The sequence below is a fragment of the Delphinus delphis genome, chromosome 6, assembly GCF_949987515.2.
Source record: "Delphinus delphis chromosome 6, mDelDel1.2, whole genome shotgun sequence".
Taxonomy (NCBI): Eukaryota; Metazoa; Chordata; class Mammalia; order Artiodactyla; family Delphinidae; genus Delphinus; species Delphinus delphis.
Genome location: NC_082688.1, coordinates 24,145,451 through 24,158,800, shown reverse-complemented (window position 1 = coordinate 24,158,800; position 13,350 = coordinate 24,145,451). Strand labels below are relative to the sequence as shown.

Sequence of the window (13,350 nt, the reverse complement as noted above, 5' to 3'; positions counted from 1 at the left end):
TGCACCTGCTAGCTTCTTACCTACATGACAAATTCTAACAATTAAGAGTTTATTAATGATAACAGTATTGTTGTACTCTACCTTTGCAGTCAGGAGTAGGGCTAAAAGAAGGGTTCCTATCACTAACAAAAATATGATGAAAATGCTAATTATTTTGTCTAACATCTTCTCCAGCCAGATGATCATCTGCACAGAAACGAAAAAGAGAATTAGTTATCTTTCAAACACAACTTAACAAAAACACATATGTATTCAAACATCATGAAGACAAGATATTCAGCATTGCAAAGCAAACTATGGCATAATGATTAAAGCAGGGAAAGCTTTAAACCACTTTAGAAAGTTAAGTAACAATATTAATTACCATTGTTGTTTACAGAAAGAGTTTATTATTGTCATATCTAAGAAAAGGCAGTCAGTTTGAATATAAACAGTATCTATGCTTGGATTCTCATACTGTGGTATATTTACCTTTCAAATTATAATTTACAATCTGATAAAAATTCTAAACAAAATAATGACAATCCATTAGTGACCTCAAATCTCATGAAATTTTACTGTCAATTAGCAAATATAGATGACTTTAGAAAAAGTATGACTCTTACAGTACAGGATGTCCTGAATTATACAGATAAAATAGGAGCAAATTAAAATGGGAATTGCATTCAAACTATTTTTTCCCTTTAATGTCACTAGGGTTATAAAAGCAGTAAGAATAAAATCTAATGTTAAGGTAATAATAAATACTAATTCAGAATAAGAGTTACCCTGGGGGCAAAACGGTTGGGAAGTGGATGCACAAGCAGGGAGGGGTACACAATAGGCTTCAACTGCATAGGTAATATTTTGTCATGCTGGAAGATAGGCATGTGGGTGCTCTTCTTATTTCTTTGTATTTGAAATATTTCATAATAAAATACTTTCAAAAATCTGATATTCCACTTGACATTTCTATTCTTTTTAAAACATAAGCTTTATGACAAATTGTAATTGACTGTAAATGTAAATAAAGAATAATCATTAAAGTAATGGTTATTCCTTAATCAATAATTAAAATTATGCTTTCCCTAAATGCTACTTGACGTTCTATTTTGAGTATAACTCCTCTCATCTTTCACAATCACAAATAATCCTACATTTATAAAAATTTTTGAGATTATATAATTCTGATAGATTTCTAGAATTCCTGCCATGCCAAGCTACCATTTAACATTTCAAAAATACAATCAGACTGACAACTGAAATACCACATTGCACCCCTCAGCTCCAACATGAGCATTGCTGAATAAGTTACTCTTAATTTAAATATGAATTATGTTCTCCAAACAGTGAGTTAAACATCCAAGAGCAAAAAAATGGTGGTTAAAACAACATGCCTTCTAAAACATTTATTTTCCACTCAGTGATTGTAAGCTTGCATCTCCTTATCTTTCATGAAGTACACTGTCATTAAGAGATCAATGCTACAGTGAACTCAAAGATAAAAAGTGCATCTTTTATCTTGGCAATTACAGCTTCAAACGGAAGAGTTAATTTTCAGTGCATGCTACCAAAGCATCAAAGACAATGCAGAGATTAAAAAAAGTAATAACAGGTTTCTAAGATATGGAAGGTCAGAGGTCATATTTTGAATGTAAGTTCTAAAACCAATGAAACTGAAAAGTTTCACAATCAGAAACTAACTCTACATCTAGTTCTTGATACAGTTTCCTGAGGAAAGAGCTAGTGCTGCATTACTCTTCTTTTTATCTCCAAAACCTAACAGTGCATGGCATGTGGTAAAAGCTCAGTTAATACATATTTGACTAGGCAAGATAAATAAAATAATTTCAGAATTAAGACCGGATTTGTATTCACAAGTTATGATTTCTGAAAATAACTTAGGAGCCTCAATTTTTTTTAGAAAAGTCATATCCTGAAATATGTTAACGTAAAAGATATTTTATTTGGAAAGTATGAATATCTAAATTTATGTCTGGGTATTTTTAACATATAAAATGTGGAATATTCACAGACACGTTATATATAACAACATTACAAAAGTCAAATTTTGTTTTTAAGCCAGGGTAGAATTTTCCTATCACAAGCCTATACCTAAGGCTTGGAATAAGAGGTACCTAAATAAAGATTTATTTTCAAGAGATAATACTGAGGGGTAGATGTTTCATTTAAAATTTAAAATACAGCAGACCTTGTTTTATTTTCCTCATTTCCAATTTACTGTGCTTTGCAGATAATGTGTTTTTTTTTTTTTACAAAGTGAAGGTTTGAGGCAACCCTACATCGAGCAAGTCTATTGGCACCATTTTTTCCAAAAGCATTTGCTTATTCTGTGTCTCCGTATCACATTTTGGTAATTCACCCAATATTTCAAACTTTAATTATGGTATTTGCCATGGTGATTTGTGATCAATGATCTTTGATGTTACTACTACAACTCACTGAAGGCTTAGATGATAGCATTTTTTAGCAATAAAGTATTTTTAATTCAAGTTTACAGTTTTTTAGACATAATGCTACTACACGCTTAATAGACTACAGTATAGTGTAAACAAATTTTATATGCACTGGGAACCCAAAGAAAATCATGTGACTTGCTTTATTTGCAATATTCGCTTTACTGGGGTAGTCTGGAATGCAACCCGCAATATCTCTGAGGTGTGCCTGTAAATCAAGTCATTTAAGATGTTCAATACATAAGCAAAAAAGTTAGGGCGGGGGGGGGGGGGTCTATTCACATTACAGCCAGCTAAGATATAAGGTGAGAAAACACGAAAAAGAAGACAGCAAAAGCGAAAGAGAGCACAAAGAGTGGGAAAGAGAGACAGGAAAGACTTAAAAATGTGAAGAACTAAGGACCAATCGAGAGGAAACAAAATGGATAGAAAACTTATGGAGGAAAACAACTCCCTGAAAGAGTGAATGGAACAAGACTCATAAGGAAACAGCAACTGATAGACACAGAAAGAGAAACATGGTCAGAGGAAGCAAGGGGGAAGGGGAAGAGGAAGGAGGAGAGAATTCGTAAAGAAATGCCAGTGGCTCTGTCCCATGAGGCTCATCCTGTTCTGTGGTCCGCTTTGGGCAAAGGGAATCACACCACCTGTCAAACCCTGCCCTGCTCGTGGAAACTGCACAGTTGTCTAGTAACTTTCCCAGCCTTCCACACCAAGAGAAATTATTTCAGATTTTAAACTTTATTTTCTAAAAGTGGAAGGGGAGTAATTTTAAAACAACATTCTTAATGTTTCAAGTATAAATGAAGGGCAAGCATTTTTTTTTTAATGTAGCAATGTCAGTAAATTTATAGTTATACCAAAAGACACTCTGAAACTGACTGGCCCTATTTATCAAACTATGAAGAAAGTGTCATTCCACTACTGAGTTTTCTATTTCGTTATTCTGGACCTGGAGGTTTTTATTTTGCTTTGTTTTTTTTTTAACCAAATTCTAGTAGTCTTAGTGCAAATAATAAATACTAAGAAATAAAACAAGTCTTAAGAAACAGTTACATTTCAATTAATCATAGACGTGTCTCTCACCCTCACTTCTCTTGAATTACTCTCTAATTCACTCCACTTGAACTTGGAATACCAATACCCAATGCTGCAAATTTTCTGACCCTGGATGAAATGTAACAAAACAGACCTCAACTTATTTACATGCTTTCCTCAGAACTTAAAGCAGTTACTCCTACTCTACACCAATGCTTTACCTACACTACATGGAATCACCAAAGAAAAGGAAAAAGTTACCTGATCTCTTAGGAATCTTTTAAAACTCACAACTAGTCAGCTATGAACTAGGTAACCTAACTCATTTAGTCACCAAAGGTTAAATCAGATTGAACCTAATGACTTCATTTTTTTTCTAAAGTCTTTATTGAATTTGTTACAATATTCCTTCTGGTTTATCTTCTGGTTTTTTGGCCACAAGGCATGTGGGATCTTAGCTCCCCAACCAGGGATCGAACCCACACCCCCTGCATTGGAAGGCAAAGTCTCAACCACTGGACCGCCAGGGAAGTCCCTGAACCTAATGACTTTAAATCTCCTTTCTCTCATCTCTAGAAGACAATTTCATTTCAATATACACAAACTGGGAAAATACATAAAATCACCTACTTTAATCAAAGTAAGAAAATGTAACATATTTGCAGCACTATCATTTGCCAAGGATTGAACTCATTTACTCATACCAGGTTTTTAGACAGTGGAGGTATACATAGCCAGTTGTGTATGTGTGTTTGTGTGTTTGTGTGTGTGTAGTGGTGGTGGTATGTGTGTGTGTTTATTTATTTCACACACTGCTTATTTTCAATCCAACGTTTAAAAGCATAAGCACTGTCAAGAGTCTCCCCTTTCTTGCTTCAACAGAAAGAATGAAACCCTAATCTTTACACCTAAGAGTCACATTTTGATCTATTTCCAAGAGGTACCACATCTTTCTTAAGGCCTGCTATATTTTCACTGACGATTTTTAAGGCCTTATTGTGTTTAAAGACAATACACATGAATGATGTCATCTTTTGCTATCTGCCCTAGGGATCTGATGATATTAAGTCAGAACTACTGTATGTGGACAATATATCAGAGATACAGCACCCCTAATATATCTGCATTAGCCTTTATTGAAGTTATTGAAAATTCCATGCTGATCATGTGAGTCATTGACCACAGATACCTCACACTTTGGGAAATACATAAAATTAGATATCATAGGCCATGACTACAATCCTTTTTAAGATAAAAATAAAATTCTGGAATACTAGTTATTAAAAAGGACAACATATAACATTACCAGCCAAGAGAATCAGACAAATATTTCACAAATTTATATTTTTTAAAAATACTGTGTTATTTATAGAAAAAGTAGCCATAACGAGTTCTCTTTCCTTTTTAGTAACTTCTGCCTAATGTGTTCTCACACAACAAAGGAGATTAGAGTATCAGACTGGGTCACATTATAGAGCTAAAAAGGAATGTTAATCACAGTAAACAAAAGGACTACAAGACAGAACTTACACACACTTGGGCAAGGAGATATCATCCACATCCTAAATAAATAGCTTTGAGTTTTTAGCAAATTGTACTGTGACGATATTAATGCTTCATGACCTTCCATAGCTTATAATTAGAACTTTAAAAACAAAAACTTAGTTTGACATGTGGACAGAAACAGGGTGAGAACAGAGATTTGGGGGGAAGTTACAGAATTCAATAGTAAAAACCAAAATCCAGGTGTTTGTTTACCTTCTTATTTAGCCAGTGCCAGAGCTTGAGGATAGGGGGGGTAAGGTGAGAGAGAGAAGATAAGAACAGGGGCATATCATTAGAGAATACAGTAATAGCATGAAAAGGAAAGAAAAGAAAATCATTGAGAGCATGAGGAGGAAATTATCTCAGACAAAGGAAAAACTGGAAAAAAAATTGTAATGCATTAACAAAGTTTTTAAATCAAGTGAATGTAGCAGTCCTTTAAGATACACGATTGAAATGATGATAACCACAAGCTTTGTTGGCAATTCAATAATTAAAAATACATAAAAATAACTTGAATGCTTATAGGCTTGAACTTTCACACCAAATTCCAAAGATCAAAGTGATAATTAAGATTTTTCACATATCATGCACCAAAAGGATTTTCAGTCCCTGTATAAACTAATTTATGTTCATAAACTACATTTTCATTGAACTTTGTAGTTATAGCGTTATAACACTACTTATTTCACACTTCCTAGAGTAAAACATTTCAGTGCTCATTTGGAACAGTGAACACCTGGCGAAAAAGCAGACATATCTAAGATTCTGATCAGATTTGGTGCATTTCCTTCCATTTCCAAGTTTTTAGGCACACATTTTTCTACCATATATAATATCCTTTTTTTCACATCAACATTATGTCATCTACACCTCACAATATTTAGCACTATAATAACTCATGCTGATTAGTGGATACATAATCTAAAAATCAGTAAACATAAGATTTAAGGCATTATTAGTGACATAAAAAGCATAAAAACTAAGACGCATAATTTCATCAGAGTAACTAAATGCTCCTTGCAGAGTTTTCCCTAAAGTACACTCAATACATGTTTAGACACATACTTAAAACAATCTCCTGTATGTGGATCATTTCAAAAACACTGGTCCAATCAATTGCAATCAAACAGAAAAACAGATTTATTCCCCAAAGCAGGAGCCCACATACATTATTATACTACACAGAACATAATTTTGACATCAATTATAATTAAATATTCAGTTTGAGAGAGCCATTTATTCTGCTATGTATTACATATAACAGAAAATGCTAGTTTTATTCATTTTACTGTCTCTCTTCCTTAAGAAGGACAGATTGACATATAAATTAGAATAAAAATGAAAAATTTTTACAAGGCTACTCCATAACAAATACTTTTTGACACCCCTGGAACTTCAACTGACACAACTGTAGAGTTTTCCTAAACGAAGGGCTCCAAATACAAGTACCTGGGAACACTGAGAAGGGCATTCAGTTTCTATCCCATCCGATAGTGCTAAGACAAAGAAATTAATTGAAGTAAGAGTTACCCTCTTTAAACAGTTTGAAGTGATAAATCTGCTCTAATAAGATAAAGCTTCACCTTAATCAGGGAGATGTGATAAATATGTTGAAATTTGTGAGAAGTTTTAGATTCTTTCTTATTTAAAAAATTGAAAAAAATTAATAAGAACACAATAGGCAAATTACAAAAGAAAAATATAAACAGCCAATAAGCAAATAAAAGGATGGTCAACCTAATTTGTATTTTTTAAATTTTCAAATTAAAACAACACTGAGATACTTTGCTTTACAAAACTAAAATGGACTTTTTGTTACACTCTAACATCCAGTGTTGGCAAGAGCTCAAGGAAATGGGCATTCTCACATGTTGCAGTGGCGGGAATTGAAACTGGCAAACTTTCTGGAAGACCATCAGGCAATATGTAAGAAAATGTATCCCCTGCATCTCCTTCGACTTCCTCCCCCATCACATGAACTCCAGTTACTGTTCTCATCTATATCTACATTTGTTTCAACTAACAGTGTTTCTCAACCGTAAGTCATGGATGGACCTGTTAAAGGAAGCAGTCACTAGCCCTGTGATGACGTCCAGGTTGCGCAGTGTGGCACATAAAAAGGCCTTCGTGATCCAGTCTCACCTGACCCTCCAGCGTTGCTTCCCACTAATTACCATTTCACATATCCCAGCCATTGCCATTTTCCTGGTGTTCCCCAAGAACTCATGCTATGGGAGTCTCTGTGCCCTTGCACTGCTCCATCCACCTGCTCTTCTTGCCATGTCTACCTAATAAACTCCTGCTTGTGCTTCAAAATTTGCTCTGGCATCACCTCTGCTGCAAAACCTCCCCTCTCCCACCGCTCTCCGACAGTGAGTCATTTCTTGCTCAGTACTACCACTGTATCCTGTACACACTTCTCCTCCCCAAATTACAACAGCAGCTTAACACTTATATAGAGCTTACTGCGTACCAGATGCTGATCTAAGAATTGTACGTATATTAACTCATTTAACACTCACAACCATTCTATGAGGTATACCTGCTATTATACTCATCGTATTGGTAAGAAAACCAAGGCACAGAAAGGTTAAGAAACTCATCCAAGGTCACATAGCTAATAAGCAGAACAGGGATCTGAATCCAGAGTTTGAATTCAGAGCCTATGCTCTTAACCACTAAGCCTCTGAATCTAACTCAGCCTCTAAATTTTAAGGGGTTGCTATCTCCCCATCAAACACAGCTTCTGCACCTAGTTTTCCAGGATTCATCTGATTTTCCCTAAGACTTGGCATAATATCTGACACATAAGAATTTTCCCCAAAATATTCACTGATCTGAGCCACCACCTGGCAATATAATTTTAGGCAAGTCACTTAACCCCTCTAGATTTCAATTTGGTCCTTATAAAATGAGAGAGTTGAACTAGGTGCTCCTTGTCTCCCATTTTTAAGATGTAAAAATACTAACACAATACTTACTGAAACTAAATCTATCCCATCCTTATTTAAACCATAATTCTAAACTTTAAATTTCATCATAGAATTAGACATTAAATGTTCTATCCACAAATAAAACATAAATACCAATATACCATAAAATGGAATATTTTAGACAATGAAATACATAAACCCCATTAAAATAGCTCAAGTTCTTAAAATACAATACCTTGCTATCAACTTTCAACAAGAATTTTCCAAGCCCGATAATTGGCCATGGTGCCAGGGCTTCCTGTCGCTCCTTCAGGAAGTGCTCTATAACCTGCCACCACACCAAGCAGCGCTTCTCCAGGAAGTTCACAACGCCAAAGTGAATAACGAGCTTTTTGAGTATCCATACTATAAGGAAGATGAGAAATACACACATAAAAAAGATAGAGATTACAAAGTTTTAACATGAATAGGTTCCTCAATTTCATATAACTTCCTAAAACAGTAAAGCTAGTGCTAAAACACTGTTTTTTTTTTTAAAAAAGGAGAAGGGAGAGAAGAAAGTTCAAAATATTCCAAATTCATGTAACTGGGACAATTTTCACACAATCCCCACCCACCTATATTCCTCCTTCTCTGTGAAGTCTTAATCCTTGAAGGGGTCAGGGATTCACAACCTATATAAACATAAGATACCCTGATCATGAAGATTTCAGTGACTACAACCTTGGCCCCTCACGCCTTACCCTTCCAGGGTAAAGAATACTAACCCCTGACATGTCCTAATCTCTTTGGCTATTATAGCTGCTCTTGCCAAATTTTGTTCTTTTCCTTAGATGTTTCATGTTTAGTGACCAGAGTAGTATAAGGTATTCCACATGCATCATGATTATACTACTGCAGGGCAACATGTTCATTTGTTTCTATTTCTCTACTCGATGCTGCTCTGTACATCTGAATCTCTTACCGGGGTTCGGTAGAGAAGCAGGGTGAGTACGAGCAGGGCTGTCACAAACAGCTGTGTACTATGTAACTTCAGTGGGAACCACACAGACTACAATGTGAAAGTACCCCTCTGCAGGTGGGCAGTGTGGTGGCCCTTCAAACAGAGGTTAAGCCTTCTGTTAAAGGCCAACTAAGAAGGTGGAGGGACTAGAAGGAAGTGCTATTTATCTGTGAGGGTTGCCTTGAAGTTTGGACCCTAGATAATGGATCCCAACCACTATAATTTCCCTAACTCAAGGGAGTTTTGTGTCATTAGTCCTGGCCTTAAAATCTAACAGTTCACAGTTTACTATTTTGAACCATGAGGTTAGTGTTACATGCCAATTCAACAATTCCTTTATCAGCATTTTTAAATCTCTGGAGAGGTCCTAGGAAAGCTCCTATGGTCTCAAGAATAAGACCAGGGTAATTAGAGTTGTAAAAACTTTTAAGGGGCCACCTTGTTCACAGCCTGCTCTCCCTTTTTATTTAAAAAGACGGTAATCCCATGAGCCATGGCCGCTGAGCCTGTGCTCCGCAACGGGAGAGGCCACAACAGTGAGAGGCCCACGTACCACCAAAAAAAAAAAAAAGACAGTAAAGTTATCTCAAACATAAAACTCCAAAAGTTAAAGAAAAAAGTCTTCCAAGGCAAGACAAGATCATAATTAACCAATTACCTGCAATAGGCACTGGCAGCAACTGTACAATCCACAGGTTCAACCAGATCTGGACTCCAACAATGGCCCAAAGGAGAGACACAAAGTAGATATCGCTAGTTTTCTTCTTTCTAAGAAATGTTCCAACTTCAGGCCTTTGTCTGCCCAAGGTGGGTGAAGGGGAGGAGGGTGAAGCAGATGAGGACAGTGTTGGAGGGGGTTCTCCTCTGTCCATGGTTTCTGTCCCTGAAGAGGGAAAGAAAAAAAAAAATCCCCCACATATTAAAAATAAATAATTTATTTATAAGTTATAAATAATAACATTAATAAACAGTAATTCAGAGCAATTACTAGGCTATCCTAGTTTAAGCTTTCAAAATGTATTCTGACAGTATGATTACATTGGGTTAAAAAAGAAAAAAAGACTTGGATGTATGCTTGCATATGCAATGAAAAAGGTGTAGAGAATTAATGCTGTGTTTACATCTAAGGAAATTAAGTTTTTTGGGGAGTAGGGTTGAGTATGAGAAATGTTTTACTTTTTACTTTATATACTTAACATTGTTCAAGTTTTTTGTTGTTGTTGTTTTTTTGCAGTACGCAGGCCTCTCACTATTGTGGCCTCTCCTGTTGCGGAGCACAGGCTCCAGATGCGCAGGCTCAGCGGCCATGGCTCATGGGCCCAGCCACTCCGCAGCATGTGGGATCTTCCCGGACCGAGGCACGAACCCGTGTCCCCTGCATCAGCAGGCGGACTCTCAACCAGTGCGCCACCAGGGAAGCCCTGTTCAAGTTTTTTTATGACATATATATCATTTATATTTTTATGTATATCATTTAGACAAAAAAACTGAAGAAAAACACAAGACAAAGTAACTGAGAATTATAATTAGCCCATCAAAATTACCCAAACCATATAAAGCAACAAATATTAACATACAGAATTCTTTATTTAAAAATTCCTTCTGGGCTTCCCTGGTGGCGCAGTGGTTGGGGGTCCGCCTGCCGATGCAGGGGACGCGGGTTCGTGCCCCGGTCCGGGAAGATCCCACATGCCGCGGAGCGGCTGGGCCCGTGAGCCATGGCCACTGAGCCTGCGCGTCTGGAGCCTGTGCTCCGCAGCGGGAGAGGCCACGGCAGTGAGAGGTCCGCGCACCGCAAAAAAACAAAAAAAAAAAATTCCTCCTCTTTTAACTTTACAGTAGATGTATTTATATATATTTCTGAAACAATACGGCTTTTCAGCGTCATTTTACCTAAATGGAGCCAACTGCCCTTACAAGAACCAGCCAGGGATTTGCAGCATATCTTTCTCTTAAAATTAGATATGAAAAATGACAGACTGCTGGGGATGAGGAATTTTCAAATACAGGATATCACTCAATTATTTCACGAGGCACTGTTTTCTAACAACGCGACTACTATTACATTTCACTATTACTCAGAATATACCATGATGATGGAAATGTATAAGATGCTAAAACCTGCATTTTGCCTTCCATAAAAAAGTTAATGATAAAAGTATACCATATTTCTTAAAGTCTAGGTAAAAAAAAAACCATGAACACCCCTAATCTCAACGCCCTATTTGCCCCATTGTCTTTACATATTTTACATAGTTGTATCATGTTCCACTTATGACCCTTCCCACTTTCTCCCTTCAGTTGAATATCAGCTCCAGGAGAGCTAAGACCTTGTCTATCTTGCGCTCCCCTCCACCGATTTCCTAGCACACACAATAGTAACTGACATATGGAACGTACTCACTAAATATTTGTTCTAACAATGCCTTCCCTGTTATTTCATAATTTTCCTAAGTAACCACACAGTAACCTTCTGAGCGTCATGTCATAATTTCCTTAGTGTTTCTTTTTAATGTGAAATGATTAGTTGTGAGTACATTTTTACTACTGATATAACTAGCACCATGGTAAGTCAGCCCACCTCACCAGAACAAACATTCTACCCTGAGGTTTGGGGCTAAAGCGCAAGCTAATTATAACATGCTTCTGTTTGACCCTCTCTGAATATCTTCCGAATTTGGAAACTTCACGTTGGTGGATGTGGCAGATGTTTAGAAGAACAGTAAGTCCATAACTAAAACATCATCCCCTTTCCACGTTGAAAACATGATTCGATGTGCAAGAAAAATAACATTTTCCTGCTACCCCAAATGCCTTTCTCTTAGCCGATCCCTTCTTTCAAGACTTCTCTGAAGTCCATTCTTCAAAAATAGCTCATGAAAAACATTCCTTAGCTCCCAAACCTCTGGCACTAATGGACCTCTTGGCACAGAGAGGGAAGGCCTTTTACATTCCTGAATCCTGTGCAAGTACAGTGTGACTTTAAATCTGGTATAAACCTATCAGCTGGATCTTATAGGAGCTTTGCATGCAGAACCACCAGAGTGCTCTGTTTTAAGGGAAACAGTCAATATACTAACAGCATGAGGCATGCAAAGCAAACTTTGAGAATAAAAGCAAGAAATGCCAGAGAAATGAATGACTGGAAGATGGAAAATAAAAAACAAAAGAAAGAGCTGGAGAAAGGCAACAACAAAAGCAACATAAAGAGTCAGAGCAGGGCTTCCCTGGTGGCGCAGTGGTTGAGAGTCCACCTGACGATGCAGGGAACACGGGTTCGTGCCCCAGTCTGCGAGGATCCCACATGCTGTGGAGCGGCTGGGCCCGTGAGCCATGGCCGCTGAGCCTGCGTGTCCGGAGCCTGTGCTCCGCAACGGGAGAGGCCACAGCAGTGAGAGGCCCGCGTACCGCAAAAAAAAAAAAAAAAAAAGAGTCAGAGCAAAGTAGAACAATGGAGGAGAACTGACAGTTGCAGAAGAAATGGAAAATAAAAGGACTAAGTAAGAGAAAATATGGACAAAGGTAAATAGGACACTAAGAAAAGAAAAATAACACGAAAGTGAGAGAGAATAACAACAGAAAAATAAGAAAAGCACTTTAAAAAAAAAAGGAAAGAATGAAGAATCAAGATAAGAAACCTAAGAAGATAAATAATTAAATGTATGAAAAAAGTGATATATGAGAACAAAGATGAGAAGGAAAAAAGTGTAAAAATAGGAACCAGAGAGAAGAATGAAGGACCAGCAAGTAGCATTTTGTGGTGCTAGTGTCTTTCTTAATTTTATATTCTACATATATTTCATTTTCCGGAATATTCTGAAGGCACTCCTTCACAACGTCAGTCACCTGCAGGCTGGGTAGAGGGCTGGTCCTCAGTGCTCGATTCATATCCTGTGATGGAGATGGCCAAGGTTGCTAGAGTAGAAGCTGCCATGGAGATAACTTGCCCTGGTAACTCCGCTCCTGTAAAACAAGCATGCATTTTTTTAAACTTTTTAAAGGCAATGGACAAAATGGGAAATAACCTGCAAACTGAAACATACTCCTAAGTTTTCAACAGCAATAAAACCAAATGGTTATTACTGACCCACCAGACCAGTGGTTCTTCGCCAAGGGAGAATGCTTAAGAATCAACAGGCTACTGCACAGCACAGGGATCTCTACTCAGTCCTCTGTAATGACCTATATGGGAAAAGAATCTAAAGAAGAGTGGATGTATGTGTAACTCATTCACTTTGCTGTACACCTGCAACTAATGCAACACTGTAAATCAACTATACTCCAATAAAAAGAAAAAAGAAAAGCAACAGGAAAGTCTGCTAAAAATGCAGGTTCCTGGACTCTCTGTGTATCTCTCTCATTTGGGAACTTG

General features: G+C 37.0%; 1 protein-coding gene across 3 annotated transcripts in view; it reads right to left on the bottom strand.

The window, feature by feature from the left end:
- The window catches only part of TMEM245 (transmembrane protein 245), a 103,541-nt gene that overhangs the window by 66,580 nt on the left and 23,611 nt on the right, over positions 1-13,350 (bottom strand). For all 3 annotated transcript variants that reach the window (XR_009519814.1, XM_060014363.1, XM_060014365.1), the window contains exons 4-7: positions 12,825-12,941; positions 9,637-9,861; positions 8,211-8,380; positions 82-186 (exon numbers count right to left, since the gene is read on the bottom strand). Coding sequence is in view for 2 of the 3 variants with exons in the window: in XM_060014363.1 (XP_059870346.1) it covers positions 82-186; positions 8,211-8,380; positions 9,637-9,861; positions 12,825-12,941 (617 nt within the window). In the remaining variant the exon portion in view is untranslated. The remainder of the gene's footprint in view (positions 1-81; positions 187-8,210; positions 8,381-9,636; positions 9,862-12,824; positions 12,942-13,350) is intronic.